Source organism: Aphelocoma coerulescens, chromosome 5, assembly GCF_041296385.1.
Source record: "Aphelocoma coerulescens isolate FSJ_1873_10779 chromosome 5, UR_Acoe_1.0, whole genome shotgun sequence".
Taxonomy (NCBI): domain Eukaryota; kingdom Metazoa; phylum Chordata; class Aves; order Passeriformes; family Corvidae; genus Aphelocoma; species Aphelocoma coerulescens.
The window spans coordinates 11,746,136-11,763,132 of record NC_091019.1 but is presented as its reverse complement, the minus strand read 5'-3'; the positions used below and the strand labels follow the sequence as shown (position 1 = coordinate 11,763,132).

The 16,997-nt window shown below is 37.6% G+C and overlaps 1 protein-coding gene across 5 annotated transcripts in view; it reads right to left on the bottom strand.

Annotated features, from left to right (window-relative positions):
- Positions 1-16,997, bottom strand: part of SPON1 (spondin 1) — a 294,820-nt gene that overhangs the window by 135,458 nt on the left and 142,365 nt on the right. For all 5 annotated transcript variants that reach the window (XM_069016536.1, XM_069016539.1, XM_069016534.1 and 2 more), the window contains one exon: positions 7,662-7,795. In XM_069016536.1, coding sequence (XP_068872637.1) covers positions 7,662-7,795 — 134 coding nt within the window. The remainder of the gene's footprint in view (positions 1-7,661; positions 7,796-16,997) is intronic.

Sequence of the window (16,997 nt, the reverse complement as noted above, 5' to 3'; positions counted from 1 at the left end):
GTCTCAGTGTGATAATATTTTCATAGCACGAGCAAAAAGAGACTTCTCTTTCTAAATGGACTGAACAAGGTTATTATGGAAGTGGTAAACAGACTGAACATCTCAAGGATTGTCTTTACATTGTCAGTGGGAGAAGGGAGGAAGGTGGGGGGAGGAGGAGAGTTCTGAAGGTGGTATAATTTTTTTTTCTTTTCTTCTTTTAGGTCTGTTAATAAACTTCTTTATATTCATTCAAGTTGGTGCCTGCTTTGCATTTCTCCTAATTCTTATCTCACAGAAGATAAACAGTAATGAGTATTTTAGACCAAACCACTACACTAAATTGGTGTTTCCGCCCGGGAACAAACCCAACCCGCAACAGCTGTACATAAGAACTCAGCGTAAGAGGACAAGAATGGGCCCAAATTAATTCATTCCCCATCAATGTCCCTGGCCATTCAAAGCTGGGCACATTTCTGTTACATCTCCTAAAAGTGAAGAATGGGGCAAAATGAAGGCACATCACAAGGACTGCGTATGCAAAATCACACATTTTCTATCTATCAGAGGTTGCATTTGTTCTCTGGACTGTTAGGATGCACAGAGATATCTTAGTTTGCTATCTTAATTGTGTAGAAATACATACAGTGTCTACACAAAATATTCTATTCAAGGTATGAAATATTAAGCCATACTGCTATTACCTGTATCAAAAATGAAGTTCAGAAGCTATTGCTGCTGTTATGTGGTATTTAACTGGAAGATAAAGATTTACCTTTTTTAAAAAACTTTTAGTACAGAATTTTTTATAATTTCTCTGCATGCAGAAGACTCATTGTGTCCACTAGGAAAAAGAATAAAGTTATTTATAATATGAGAACTGTTATCTTCTATCGCTCCAGAAACAGATTTCTATAGAGAGCTCTTGCTAGGCAAGGAAGGCAGGTTGATCTCTCTTTTTTCTTGGCTGTTATATTTACTTATAATGAAAAGCTGTCCGTAAATGCTTTACAACTGTGCTCAGTTGCTCCACTGTTAGTATTCTAATAAACAGTCAGGTAAAACTGTTGACATGAAGTGTCTGGACAATCTGAGAGGATGAATGGAAAAGACTGAATAACAAATTTAATATCTGATTCAAACAAGCTGGGCTTCTTTGTTGTTAGTTTTTACACTTGTAAAATTTAGAGGCATAATTTTATAGTGAATTTCTCGCAGCTCATCATGAGCCAGTTGTACTCATCTGCTTCAAAATATAGAGTGTGAGTTTTCAATAAGTGTAAATCCATGAATCTCCCTCAAATACAACCCATAAATATTCAGGGAATCCTAAAAGAACATGTGAGGTCATAATTTCACATCTTTTGTAGCAAATAGAGTGCTTGATTTAAAGAATACATTCCATATAAAGCATTTACATAAACACCCAATTAAGTATATGGAGAAAGAATTGAGCTATATTTTAATCGGGTAAGTATCCCAAAAAATCAAGAAAAATTCTGTGTATTGGGGTAAGTAGAGCCAAGCAAAGAAAAGGAAATGTTTTAGCGGTGAAAACATAAGAGAGGAGCAAAGAATCCACGTAGAGCACTTCACCAGCTTAGTCTAGTAACCTAAATAAATTAAAACCACGTCCAACTTCTCTTCCCTCTGCCAGCTCTTTGATACTGATGAGGGATTTAGGACAAGCATGAAAAGTAGCAAGCAAATTTTTCAGCTGTAACTGTACATAATTCTTTGTTCTTTATTGTTTTTTAAGTTCAACTCTGTCATCATCTATCAGATGTTGCTTTTATATGACTGCAGCTTCCACCCACGTAAAGGAGTCTGGCAACTGGAACTTCTTTCTGTTAGCGGCAAATTTATGCAATATTGCTTTTGTGAGAATCATAATAACAACACTTTTAGCAAGAGAGATTCATTCTGAAATACATTTTTACTCTGAGCACCTCAGTTTGGCATTCCTCATCAACACTCCTCCTAATGCAGTGTTAATGACTTGGTCACATACTAATTTACACACCACAGAGCAGCTGCTCTTGTGGATTCTGGGCCTTGTTATCCAGGTGCCTCGTGCTTCATTTCTGGCCCAGGGGTCTCACCATGAGTTTTGAGTGCAGAGAAGAAATTTGGCTGCATACCAAGACATTTTCAGCATGTATATGTAGTTGTGAACTCCTGAGGTTTTATGACATTTGGTTCTTCTTTTAGTCTCTCCAACACATTTCAGCACAGTGTTTACTCGGAGTGACAGGCCAAATGACCTGAACGAACAGAGTGCTTGAAGTTACAAGAAATCCAAAGGTTCAAAAAGCTCTAGCTGGAGTTCATTTGCCCTCAGAGCTTCGAAGCTTGAGTGGAAGAGGATGGTCAGAACCCACATGGAGGTTGGAAACTGAGTGTTATATCCGAGGCCTAGACCCATGGAACAGAACTGAAGTTGTCCTCACAGATATGACAGCTTTGCTCCAGCAGCACAACTATCTAAAAGATTTTGCCAAAACATGCTTGATATACACTAAATATGCCATAGTTTTTATTTAGAAGGCTGCAATTCTTTAAAATTCCTCTGCTCTCTCATTACATGCAAACAGGACCCGGCATAATTAAAATCATGAAGATAATTACAAATTCAGGCAAACAAGAAGCTCCACACTTTTCCTCAGAAACTATAAAACATTTCCCTAGAGATGACTCAGAACACATTTCCAGAAACAAACAGCAGAGACAGTATGATGAATACAGTGCATTTCTGCAAGTACTAATGGTAATGAACAGTATTTACAGATACCAGATTTTAATTTGTTGGTTGTTTAAGCACGATATGTATAGCAGAAATGAATAACTTGTCTGCAGGAACTTTTGCTACATTTACCATACAAGTCACATGAGCTGTCTGAGAATTCAATTATTTCATGAGCCAATCACAAACTGTGGTTTCTTCTCCAAATGGTAAATTGAATATAACTTATTTGCATGTGGCCATCATTTACTGCATTTAACAATTTATCTCAGCCTTAGTGAAAATGAGCAAATGCTAAAGGAGGAGAAGATAATTACCATCTCACATAGACTCTTCATGAGATCTACACCAGCTGACAGATTTACTCAATTTGGATACTAACAAGATTCTCTCTATCATGAAATTTTAATATATGACAAGCTAAAAACTTGACAAAATTTTCTTCACTCTTGTATTCTATTACAGAATTGTAAAGGACTTGCAGAAAACTGTTTGCTCTGTATTTCCCACCAGTTACCTGTGTCAGACCTTAACCCACCTGTTTATCACACTAAACTGAGACATTGTTTTGAGGAATACTACAAACCAGGTGAATCTAGAAACCTGGGGCTCAAAGCAACCTAAAAGAGGTGATTTTTCATCACTGCTACAAAGCTTTCAATAAACATTTATTGTCCTTTTTTTGGTCAATGGGGAAAATCACTATTTGAAACCCATACTTCAGACTTGCCTTGTTTAACAAGATAAATCTCCATTACTTGGAGGTTTTTTTATAGAATTAAGCACAGCCTCTGAATATTAGCTGTCAGATAAAAAAAATGTACATGTACTGTTCTACTTTTCATAAAAAGGAGAATATGCTAAACCAAGCATGAAAGTGCATATGCAGAAAAAAGGTGTTCCTTAAAAGTTAAAACAGTTTTCACTCACTTCAACAAAATATTAAAACAGATTGACCAAGACAGGGTTCAAACCCCTGAAAATTTCTCTACTTCCATGTGATGATACAAATACCACCAGGTTCTGCCACTGCTCTATTGTCTATTGTAATTATTTTCTGAATAAATTGCACATCACAAAAATAAAGTTTTCTCAAGAAAGTTTTAACAGTGGGTTTCAAAGATCCAAGAAAGCAAATGCATTCTGAAGAGCTCAGAAACCTAGTAAGTAGAGTTTAAAACAGAAACTTTTATCAGAACATGAAGGAATGACCTGGCCCTCCCATCCTGACACGTGACACGTTGGTGTGCGATCAATCACAGGAAACAAGGGAAAGAAAACAGGGAGAGAAAGAGGTTGCACTGTGAAAATGGAAACAAATAGACTGTGCACAGCATGACAGCTGAGAAGGTCCAAATAGACAAACAGGAAAGAGGGCTTAAAGCTTGAAGGTCTCCCAAGCAGTGTGTAAAATAAAAGTCTTTTATCTTGTGTCTTCAGTGAGACTCAAGCACAGGCCTAAGTGTGTGGATAAATGGAGCCTCAGCTATTGTTTGCATCCCAGAAGCATATTTAGTGCTGGCAGTTTCAGCAGAGTCCAGGAGGATTCAAACCTTTTGGGTATTTCACTGTCATCTCGTGTTGGGAATGAAGAAAATGCATGAATTATTCTCAACAAAACCATTGCAGTACAACATCACATGTTAATCCATTTTCTTCTTTTTTCTTCTCACAATTCTAAGTCTTCACACAGAAAAAGATGTTTTAGAAAGCAAGGTGGTGACAGTAAGTCAAATTCAAACATGTTTATTCCCCTAAACTTTGTATTTTGCAGCCACCCAGAAAGCTAGCATTGCACACACATGTGCACATGCCAAATGATTTAGGATCCCTTACTGAAACCTACAACTACAGATTCCCATTTGTCTGTGTCATTTTGTGCTTGTCACAGCCACACTGATCACATGCACCATGCCTAGAAAGCACTGGGAAGGCTACTACCCAAATCTGAGCAAGTGTTTCCACCAAAGCTACCAGATTTCACAAAATGCAGAAAAACAGCTGTTCCCAAATCTCACAACTAGCCCAGGAAAAGCTTCCTGGGAGATTCTATACTTAGTTATACCACAAGGGAAAAAAAAAAAAAAAAAAAAACCAAACCAAAAAAAAACCCAAAAAAACCCCAGCTTTATTTGGCACTTAAATTGTAATAATTTTTTATGGATCAGTTATGTCTAACTTGTGACTACATTTAACTTTTCTATATGTTGAAGTCAGTAGATCAGGGCATAGTGAATAAGTATAGCCTTGTGATCCAGAACAGGCTCCAAAATGCTGCCATTCTGTTTTGGAAATTCTAAAACAAAGTTATCATAGCAAGGATTGAAACAGATATGTATTGATAATTAAAAAAAACATTTGCAGTCCCATGACATATAGAAGATAGAAAAATACACCGAGTTTGTTTCCTCTAAAGTTCAAGGTTTTCGAATTTTTCCATGATGAATTTGGACTTAACTCTTTAAAACAATACCTGCTTCTAGACTTTTGCTTATATCATCTAGAATAATTAAGAAATAATTATTTCCAATGCTAATGTACCAATAATTTCCAGATTTTTTTCCAGCATTTCCATGCTATTCTATGGGAACTGACCATAAAAAAGGTTTATGAAGAAGGCTGACTACAAACTCTAATTCAGATGCCACCAAATCTTTACATACAAAAGAGAAAATGTAAATGTTGCTAATGCCCAAACCCCATCAGTGATTGCTATGTATGGGGCCATGGAGGACAAACAAATGCCACATTATAATGTTAATTTTTGGCATCGGCAACTCTTAATATTGGTCATTCTTTCTTTGAACAGTCCTGGGCATGGAGCTGTTACCTTCTGAGGTCAACAGAGCAATCATTGGGAGGAAGCTTGTATTTCCCATATAATTTTCTCTAAAAGGTACTTAACAACTTCCTTTCATTTTTCAGCAGCACATACACACCAAAGACACCCACGACACACTGTAAATAGGTGGTCATAACACCAAAATGTTTCATTTTCCTGGAAGCTACATTTCCAAGCTGCTCTTTTATTTTCCCAAATGGATTATGAGAACTGGTACCAGTCAGCTAATGCAGCTCTTTACTGGCACTGCAGTGTGTCGTTGGCACTACTGATGCATATCCAGCAGCCTGAGAAGGTTGTAAGGCAGTGGTTCACTCTGTGCACTCTTTGAGGCAGTGACAATTTCATACTTTCATGTGCAGAGAACTGCAGTTCTAACTGCTCCACTTTGTAGCCTCTCTTGACTTTTCTGCAAGAATTCAAGTACTTCACAGAAAAAAACAGTATTGAACATCCAGCATGACCTGACTGGCAGTGAGGAGAGAGAAGAAACACTTATCAAGATCCTGCAGTTGGTGGTACTTTACTGCATTCCTTCTCTGACAAGACCCAGGCAGGTCCCTGAGCTGACTTCAGCCACAGATGTTTGAGTTTCAGGGAGGAAAGTATAGCTCTTAGTTAATATTTTTTTTGATAATGGCAATTCTATTTAGGACAATAGTGAAGAAAAAATAAATCCATCAACTTGTGTTGTTGAATATGATTACTGGATTAAAGTTTAAATCTTGTCTCTTTAAAAAGCCGTATAAAGCATCATCACCTTATTATTAATTTACTTAAATAGCAAGTACCTCAAGCAATATTGGTTATGCAGCTATGAGGGGGTCAGTCCTGGGGGGAAGACCAAGGAGCTTTACTGATAAAAAGCTCTGCAACACTCAAGGAATCTTCTGGATTGCCAAAGGAACTCTCAAAAAATTCCATCTCCAAACATAACAGAACTTCTAACAGGTTTTATTGCAGCCTGAGGTACACTTGTCTGCACTGAGCTTAAGACTGTAAGTGCATTCTTGAGCTGCTTTAGTACACATTAAAGCAGGTGATTCTTAAACTGATACTAAAACTGAGAAGCAGCAAGCAGAAGCACACTGCCAAAGATTTGAGACTGTTCCACAGCTAGAGTGGGGACTAGATCACCTTCACAGATGTGGAAGAGAGGAGTGTCTGTCTCGTGCCCATCAGCAAGAGGAGTGAAGCACAGGGTGAGAGGAAAGCAGCCACAGGCCATTTTTGCTGGTGGCAATTTCACAGCCTGTCCAGAAATCAACTGCAACTTTAATAACATATTTTCCTGAATTGGTCTGAAGTATCTTCAGCACAACCTTTGTGATAGTGTTCCCTTAAAAGCCTAAAAGTCACTATCCCCTGCACTGAAAAGTCTCTGAAACACTTTGGTCTGCTGCAGGGCATATTTTGGCAATTTTTAAGGCTTCTCCCGGACATGGATTCAAGGCAAGCAAATAAATTCCAATTGTCCATGAATATTTGGACAATCTGTCCAATTAAATACAGCAAAGTCTTAAGAGACACGAAAATGTTTCTCTGGCTCTCTTTAGTTCTACAGACCAATGAGTGACCCTAAAGCAAAGTGCACCTATATAGAATTACCCTCCTCTACTGCTTGAAAAGCATGGTTATACATGAGACTGTGTAATCATAGTAAAATATCAGTAAGTGATCACTGACTCTAAAATTAAAGCATTCACCTCTAAAAAAATAGATCTGGTTTTACTGATAAAGGTCCATTTAGACAACCATGGCTCTACAGAACATTCCTATTATTCATCTCACCTAAGAGCCTATTTTTTACCTACCAGATGGATGTGATTTTGATCCTAAAAATTAAGAATTTTTAGATTTTTTTATGTGAAATGAAAGGCTAACAAGTTCAATTAGGGTTACTGACTTGATGCTTACTGAAGGCTTGGAGTTACTTTTGAATACTCAGGCTTTAAATCGCTAACATTTCACTGTGCAAGTAGAACTAAACTTGGTCTACTGTGTCTAAGGAGAAAAAAGAATTAAGAACTCCATTGGTTCCAATAAATATTAGAATCATCAACTGAGCTTTACTTTAATATGTGTTAAAATACTTACTTGAGAATCACACAGCCTGTCCCGGTGGGAGGAGCTGTCCAAAACACCTGGATGCGTGTCCTCCTTCTAGGTGTGCTCTCAGTCACAGCAACGGGACAATTGCTCATGAACTGTGTTTCTTCTTCATCTATGATCTAGGGAAATGGAAAGAGAAGAATGGGAAAAGATAAGGATGTGCATGGCCAATGTCCCTCGAGTGTGTTTTGTCAGTTCGTGTTTTCTTTGAGTGGAATATTTATAATTCTCTCTGCTTAGCTCAGCACTACTTCAGTGAATTTATTTATAACATGCAGATTGCTCACTGAATTGAAAACAAAAAGCTCATGAAATAAAGACGGAAGAATAAGTCAGTTCTAGGTAAAGATAATTCAGACCTTTCAGAGCATTGCTGGGAATAACCTTTTTTGTGGATCCTGATTACTGGAGCTTCCTGTAAATATTAATGAACTGAAAATAATAAAAAATTCATAATTTCAGATAATTGAGAATCCATTATTTAGTCCAAAACACAGACATTTTTACTTTGTTGATTGATTGATGGTTAACTGAAAAGTTTAAGTGGTACAAGTCAAAAACCAGAGAGGTTGATTTGGAACTGGTGTTCTTAGGATTTTACTCAAAGGTGTCACATCAAAATAGCTTTCTCACTGCATATGTGTTTCAGGGATTGTACTTTAAGCCTTCTGTTCATCAGATCTCAAAGAAATTTCATCAGAAACTGTTAAGTTTTATCTGGAAACAGGCAATGCTCTGATATTGCAAAATTTCTCTTCAGAATGCTCAGTGGTCCTGTTTCATTTGCTGAAGCCACAATTCACACAACATTGGGTCAAAATTCAGGCAATTAATTACAAACCTCACCATTTTGAGGAAGAAGCTGTATTTAACAATTTATAGATAAATTCAGCTCTGAAAGGGCTTTTTCAGAATCCTGGTTCTAACAACACACACACAGAAACACACACACATTTACCGAATCAAAATATTAAAAAAATGAAATCTTCCAGCAGTAAACATAAGTTTAAACAAGTATTTTGACAAAAAAAATACTCTTTTGCATCCTAAAAAAAGGGTGGCAATACCTTTAATTGGGCCAGATCTGCTTTAGTGAGCAGGCATCCTCACAATCTCACCCAAGGATACCGCCAGCATTCCCAAACATTTTTAGCTAAGCCAACAAACATTTCTGTATTTCCATGGCAGAATGAAGTGGCACTGGCCCAGAGGAGTGCTGAGAAACTCTATTTAGCTGGTCAATAGGGCAGTGGGTAATGAGTTTTAAATTTAAAGCCATTAATATGCTTCAAGTTTTTTAACGCTTCGTAGAATCTGTGTAACCAAACACAATGTGCACATTTGCTGGGTTTTAATTAACGGGAAGCAGTGGGAAGCGTGGGATCTGGTGGAGGCTTAGGCTGACTGCAGAGTTTCTGCTTCTGCTGGATACAGTGTAATGCATGTAAGTTGAGCACCAAGAAATCCCTGATCTACAATTCTGTTTCGGCCACCAACTGTACTTATTCCATCTGCCTTATTCCTGCAAGAGTAAAATAAAGACATAAAACTGCCTACTTATCTCTCAGAAAGGTTGTCTCAATTATTTCAGGACCACGTCAATTGACCTTTTATCCATATCTCACAGTAATTCATTCTCAATCAGAACCCAATTTTGGTGGGAGCTCTGAGAGAAGAATGAGTGATTTTATACCATCTCATACACAATAAAATACTATCACACGTTATACAAAAGCATGATAATTCCCATTGAAAAGGCTCTTAGGAGATCATCAGAAAGTTCTTAAAAAGGACAGCTTTTCTAAAAAAATGGAAATGATACAAATTACTGTACAAATTACACTGGTTCCCTTGTCAGATGCAAGGCGCTGCTGCAGTGAGTTCACATTCTTGGATAAAAACTAAGAATATGTTCAAGTCAGGTCAAGATTATATTATTACATGTAAGTATGAAGAGGATTGATCAGATACAAGCTATTCCACAATGACCAATGAAACTTTTTCCCAATCTAGTTTAGCCCTTGCCTGGCAGACACTCCATCAATGGCTGTGTCTTGAGAAGCCCAGCTGAAATGAACCGGTGCTCTCCAAGTATAAAATCGCTATTTTCAGTTAACAAGAACTTAGCTGCTATCATATCCCTAAAGATCATTCATCCAGCAGTCATCATTGTAGGCCTACCCAAGTGCATTTGCACATTAAGTAAATTCTTACCTCCAGGTGAACCCATCCTGCTTTTTCCACCAATAGTGAATGGAATCACAAGAAACACCAAAACCAAACACAACAACGTAAGAAAGAAGTTGTGAGCAGCTGAGAGTAGTTATTACAAGCCAAATTTATGACTTGACTGCAAAAGCAGAACCTGAAATATGTGTTTGAATTCTAGATAGTCATTATGTTGAAGCACATCCTTGTTCCAGTTGCAGCAAATGAATATGGAAATGTTTTTTTCTCCTATTGCCTACCTAATTCCTGCAAATTAGCAAGTAAAGAGTTCTCTCAAGGAATACAGATGCCTATAATAAACTAATTTGAAAGTTCTGGTTGCATTTTAGAACATAATCCTGGAAGAACAGGAAGTGGCTGAGCCTCAAGGCTACATCATGATTTCCTGCATCACTAACCATCAAAGCAGAAGAGTTATGCAATGAGTGTCTACTGGAAAATACTGAACATAAAATCATAAGGTCTTCCAAAAAGCATTCCTTTGAAGGAAAATTGGACAGAAGCTTTCTCAGTAAAGACTCCTAATGTGGACAGAATACAGTACAGAACTTTTAAATGAGTTGGGAAGGCTCAAATGCCAGTTGATTTGAGATGATTAAAGAAAGTCATCTCACAATATTTAATAAACCCAAGAATTTTCCAGATTCTAGGATTTCAGATAAACCATCTCAAGCTTCTTTCCATATCCATGGAGGTCCAATACTTTAAAAAAAGTTTCTCAAGAGTGATAAGAAGGGAAGCCTGATTTATACACCAGGATTACAAATGACATGGTATTTTAGGGCGGTGGATGATGTTATTACACTCCCATGAAACACAGGAGAAAAGTAAAAGTATCCTGGCCAACTTTGGGGGAAAAAAGAGACACGTAATACAATCCTGATTTTTTTTCTGGACTCAAGTCAGACCACATAGGCGTGAAGGAAAGATTTGGCAGGGGAAAGGCACGCAGATTAAAACGTAGCATTTGCAAAATTATAGCTTCTAAACCCCAGGTTATCTGTAATGGGAAGCCTTACATTTTCAGGAATGGGCCAGCAAATTAACCACGTTGGACAAAAATCCTAAAACCAAAAAATAAACACTTGGCCAAAAATCTGAACCCTCAGAGGGACAGATTTCTGTGTGACTTATCCTTTCAAATCCACAAATGCAATGACATTAGATTTTAATATTCTAGTAAGGTTTTGGTGTGAGGTCTTTTTCCCCTTTATGATTGTGGTATTATTGGACCAATTTATTCCTTCAGGGAAACGAGTGTAAATCCTGAACAGGATTCCTGGATTTAACTGGGATTTAATCTAGTGTCACAACAAATAGAATTTAGCTGAACCTGGGTAAATCCACATACATGAAAGCACAGATATTACAAGGGAAAGTTTACCAGCTCGGTCTTACATTCTTTGCATATTCCAAACACTGATGAGGTTGAGGACAAATTTTGGGTGTTCCTGAAAAGCAGGACTGAATAACTGCTTGGTTTTTAAAGAAAAGGAACAATTGGTTTTCTCAGAACTGGAATACTTCATGCTGAGTGACAGAGCTTGCTGTTTCTGGTTTCTACAAACTGTTAGTCAAATAAACCAGGCAGTTATACTATCCATAAATTTATATCAGCATTGAAAAAAAGTTTTAAAAAATTTCTAAATACCATACATCACAAAGGAAGGGATTAGTACTGAGTAGAAAAGGAGATGAAGTTACATAAACCCTCTATTGGCTTGTGTCCACTTCCTTAGTTGAAACCAGTGGCTAGGACCTTCAGCACCATTTCTTGTTCTGTGGACACATCATCACTTTCCACCCACTGAAACAGCTGCATTCTACTGGAACAATAGAATAAAAAAAAAAAATAAAAAGAACACAGCTAAAAGTTCACAAGATAAGCATTTTGTGGGCAGATTTCTTCTTTGGAAGAGCTAATATAAATGTTGCAAAACTGTCTTCTCCTTGAGGAAACTTTCCAATTATAAAAAGAACACTGGGTCGATGTAACAGCAATAATATTTAGCCTTTAGGGATTAATCTAGAACAAAGCTCATTATATGGAACGTAAAACTAATGATGTACAAAGTCAGTTTAAAAACCCTACCTCAAAGACGTGCTTCCCATAACCATATTCTTTGACTAAAGGACACAGCATTTCTGTCAAGAGTCTGTGCTCAGAATCAGAAGATCAGAACAGGGACTTTTTATGCAGTGTCAGTAATCAATCTCAGTGCAGACTATGATTCAAGGCTGTATAGAACCACTGAGCATTGCTGGGCTCTCTGTAAGATTGGCCATCCTTAGCAATGCACCACAAGGCTGGAGATGTCTGATAAGAGTTAGGATTTGATAAGGGTTAGGGTTGGATCAGGGTTAGGGTTAGGATTTGAGAAGGGTTTGGGTCTGATAAGGGTTAGGGTTTCTCTGAAGCACTGAGAAAAAGGCAGATTTATTGAAGAAAGGCACTGCTAATATACACTTGTAGATTATCACTAGGTTCTGGTAACTTTAGCACAGACTTTACGTAGATGTCCCACAAAGTTGCAACTGGAAATCAAATTCAGTTCTGAAAAATTTGCTGTGTGCTGCCCTTCAGCCCAAGCAAACCTGAGCTATATTATAGGTACTGCAGGGTCTGTTCCAAGGTGCAAGTCAAACAAAAGGAGAAAGCAAGCAGTTCAGTGTGACAAGAGCCTGAGGTGCTGTAAAGATACAGCACTACACACAGCCAGCTTTCACACTGAACAGCCTCTCCTGCCCAAGCCTGCCTATGGGAAGGCTAACAAAATAGCTATTTCTTCTTTACTTAATATGTATGAAAAGAGTAGAGACATTATGTGTATTGGCAGAAACAGGTCACAGTAGCTTGACAGTATTTAGTAAATGTATATTGTATATTTTTCTTGCTTTTGAACCACTCTTAGTTAACTTAAAATTATAACATGGTGAATTATGAAGCTTACGCTGCAGACTTACGCTTGTAAGATGAAAATGGCCAATTAAGTTAAAGCTCTCTGTAAAACTCAGGAGATGAATGAGCCCAGACTGTTTGAATTGAGGCAGTTTTCATCTAAGAGGGACTTATGGTCCAAAGTTTCATCCTTTTTCCCCATGAAGTTTCCTCCTTGACTGCAACATTAACATCTCTATGAAAACAGTTCGGTAAATTGATTCAAGCTACTTTATCAGATTGTATTACTAGAGGAGGGGGGTGGGCAGATAACCCAGTTTTTCCCTGATAACATTCTTTTTATCATCTCTAACAGAGAAACTGTATTAGGCACAGAAAGCAGCCATTATTCTCATAGCTATAAATCTCATTGCGTTCCATCAGTAACTTCCTTTAAGTAGCTATTTCGACTAAGGATAATTCTCTTATTTCATGTGTAACAAGCAATTTGCAAATGCTAATTTCCAGCAGGGAAAGGACAAAATCTTTACAAATTCGATCATCTTTTGAAATCCCTTCAAATATTCTACCTTCTTAGCACATCCAGTACTATCCAACAGTGTTCATCAGAAACCAGGAATTGTTTTGAAGACTGAACTTGCTTTTCACACCTTGGCACATAAAGACCCAAAGTGCCCCAGCTGGCTCTTGCCAAAGAGAGTGCCCTGGCATGAGCATCAGAGCATACAAATTACTCACAGCACCAGGGGCACCAGCACAAGGGAACTGTGCAAAGGAACTTCGTGTGACGTTCTGTACCAAAGCAACGAGTCGCTCTGCATGACAAATGGCTTAACTTCATTCCCACTGCTTGGTGCCCAGCCTACACAGCAACTTTTACAACATTTGAAACGATGTGTAAGGATTCTGGGAAAGACTGAAAGTTTTAGTTCAAAGAAACAGGACTTTTGGCTCACTTTAATGTACAATTTAGTCAAGTTAGACCTAAATCTAGAGTAAATTTACTGAGGTCAGACTCTGTGATGACCAATTCAAACACATTCATTTGTGGGTTACGGAGATTTTTTATTATATTCAGGCTAAAGAAATGAATTTGCTTCTCTGTGAAATGAGAGGGGGTTTTATGGTCTAAGTATATTTTAAATTAGGAAGCACAAAATAACAGATGAAAAAATAGTAAATTTTATGACTGTAAAATTAAAATAAAGACATTTTACTCCCAAAACTTTGTTCCAAGGATTAGGAAGCTGTCCCACTGCAGCCCTAAACCAGACTATTAACCAGTGAGGATGATGGGGACAGCGATGAAGGCTGTGCTCTAATGACCCTTAGCAGGTCCCCTGGGAACAGAGTCAGCATTAGTCAGAGCAGTCCTCTGGCCAGTTCCCTACACTAGAGCCAAGGCCCACCCAAAATAGCAGCGATAGAAAATAAAATCCAATATTGAAAAATAAAAAAAAATGGAGCACAGCCACTTAGGGTTCTCACAGGCTCTCATGGATTTCTCATTTCTGTCTTCCATGTAATGGAGAGATCAGAGTGCCAACAGTTCTTCCAAGATGACAAAACTAACACACGCATTTTAGATGAGAATATAACCACAATAAACCTCAACAAAGATCCATGCAGGGTTCTCTGTGGAATACTTCCACAGAGACATTATTTATACTCAGTTTTCTGCTGTCAAACTATTTCAGTGTGAACATTATTTATTTGGCAAAAAATAGCCACTATTCCAACCTAGTAAAAAATAGCTTTTGATAGATGATGTCTCAAGTGCTTTATCCGGGGAGAAACATTGCTTGCTGAAGGGGATATTGTATAGAAATCAACAGTTTTTAGATAACAATCACTTGAAAGAAGTAAAAGTTCAAGGATTTTGTATATTTCTTGTTCAGAGTGTAGAGTTAGGGCTTTTCATTCAAGTCTATTATACAGAAATTTCTCTGGAAAGAGAGAAAACTGCTGTTAATTCCTAAATATATTTCCCACCACTACATCCAGACATATATAATGCAATTAGCTACCTCACATTAAAGAGCACATTTTAATCTGGTTTTCTAGATAGATAAAAAGCATTGGAAAGTTGTTTAAAGAACAAAATGCTTTTGCAGCCTCATAAAAGAAAGTGATATAAAGCAAGGCAATGTGCATACAACCCTCGACTGGATGTGAGACGTGACTTGTATTGCTAAACAATTTTTCTCAAATCACTTTAGTGTAGTCTGTGAAGTAGGGATATAGACATTGAGCTCCTTTTTCAAAACAATATACTAAATGCTCTATGATAACATTATACTTAAAAGCTTGTCACACTTCCAATTGGTCTCAGCCTTTTAAACAGGAATTCTTTAGGAAGAGATTAAATCTGAGATTCCAGATCTTCGGCCTCTTCTGTGATGCACCAACTGCTCAAATTAAATGGAAAAGTAGCTTAGAGAGTCAACTAGAATTTAAGCCAGGGAAATCCATGGAAGACATAAAGTTGGAGTGGCCCCCTGTGTACCAAGCCTTTGTCTCACTTTCGTAGAAAGAGCAGCCAAATTCTATCAAAGATCTCCCAGCTCGGTGCATTGATGCTCACAGAACCCAGGAAGCAGAACAACAACAAATCTGGCAGAGATGCAGTTTGACAATTGCATCTTCTACGCCAGAGTAGTTTTCCAGTGTTTCCAGGGATTGTGGCACAATTAATTTAAAAGGAAATTTAAATAGTGCTAAAAAAAAGAACCTTAGTTTGCGAAAAAATACTTTATATTTTCATTTAGCTGCACAGTGGGATCAGAAGACAAAACTTATTGTGTTATTTCTCTTATTTATCTTGCAAAAAGCAGAGACTTGCTATTAGAGTGTGCTCTGGGACCAGCGCTGAAGACTCTGCTTGTGAGATGGAAGATGTAAATTCAGAAATCCATTCTGAATTAGGCTGTTCACTGTCAGGGAAAGATTTTAAAAAATGAGCAACCTTCAGCCAGTCTCTTTCCTGAACTGTTCTACTTCACGCACATCCTGAACTGAGGGGAAAAACCGGCTTGGCAGTCACTGATGTGTCTTCAGATCTCTGCTCTATTTATTTTGATGACTTTCCTCCCGAGTTACCAAGCCAGCCTCATTCCTGCTGGTCTAGTGAAGTGTTTTACTAGTTTTACAAAGCAGAGGGATGCAAGAAGAGGCTGAGTGAAATCTATCCTGAAGGAGACTGGTGCTGTGTGGAGAAGCATGTTTTAGGGCTACAAAACTCTCTGGTTCAATCCTTGTTCTAATGGTTCAGACACCTGAACCTTCTCCTCCCCATCCAGGTATAAACCCTTTTCTGACTCATCTGCTTCAACCTGGGAATTATATGTGGATGAAAATCCCCCCCCCCCCCCCCCCAAAAAAAAAAAAATTGTGAAAATAAATATACTCCATTAAAAGGGTCAATATATTGATGTTTCTTTCTGGGGAGACAAGAGACCAAAATGTTTTCCCAAAGTATTAAGAATTACTTCTAGCTTGCTAGTCCAGGACTGCAATTGCATCAGCTCTAGGAGTGCTAACATAGAACTTTTTTAAATGTTCAATTAAAAAATCAAAAACCTCCTTTTGCATTTATTTCTGATCTCCTTTTTGAAAAGGGACCAAACAGAGCTCTGAGCTTCCTCCCTAGACCTGGCCTTCTGTGTTATCTTGAACCAGGGCACGTGCACATAAACCAAACTAGCAATGCATAAAGCATATTTCCCAAATCCGTGGTAAAGAATTCATTCAGATTCTTTCTGTCTCAGCACAAACCAAAGATTTATAAATATGCACCTAAACCATCTTCCAGGTCTTATGCTAAGCATACAATTTAAGCATACAATTTAAGCATAAGCATACAATTTAAGGCCATTAAAAAGTCAAGTGCAGAATGCTCAGTATCTGGTAGTATCGATAAAGAAGAATTATGTTTATGGACATGTGTGTTGAAAGCTGCAGGACTACCTAATTACTGTGAGCAAAACTCAGCATTTTAATTTTTGCTAAATGCAAATTAAAATCTTGTCAGCACATTCTTAATTCACCAAAACAATATGAAACTTTTCATACTGGTACCAAGATTCGACTCAATTTCTGCAGCAACTATCATTATCTGCCTGAGCCCATGTGTCTTTGCTTCTATTAATGCACAGAAATTTTTGCACAAAAATACCATTTATAAATGCTTGAAA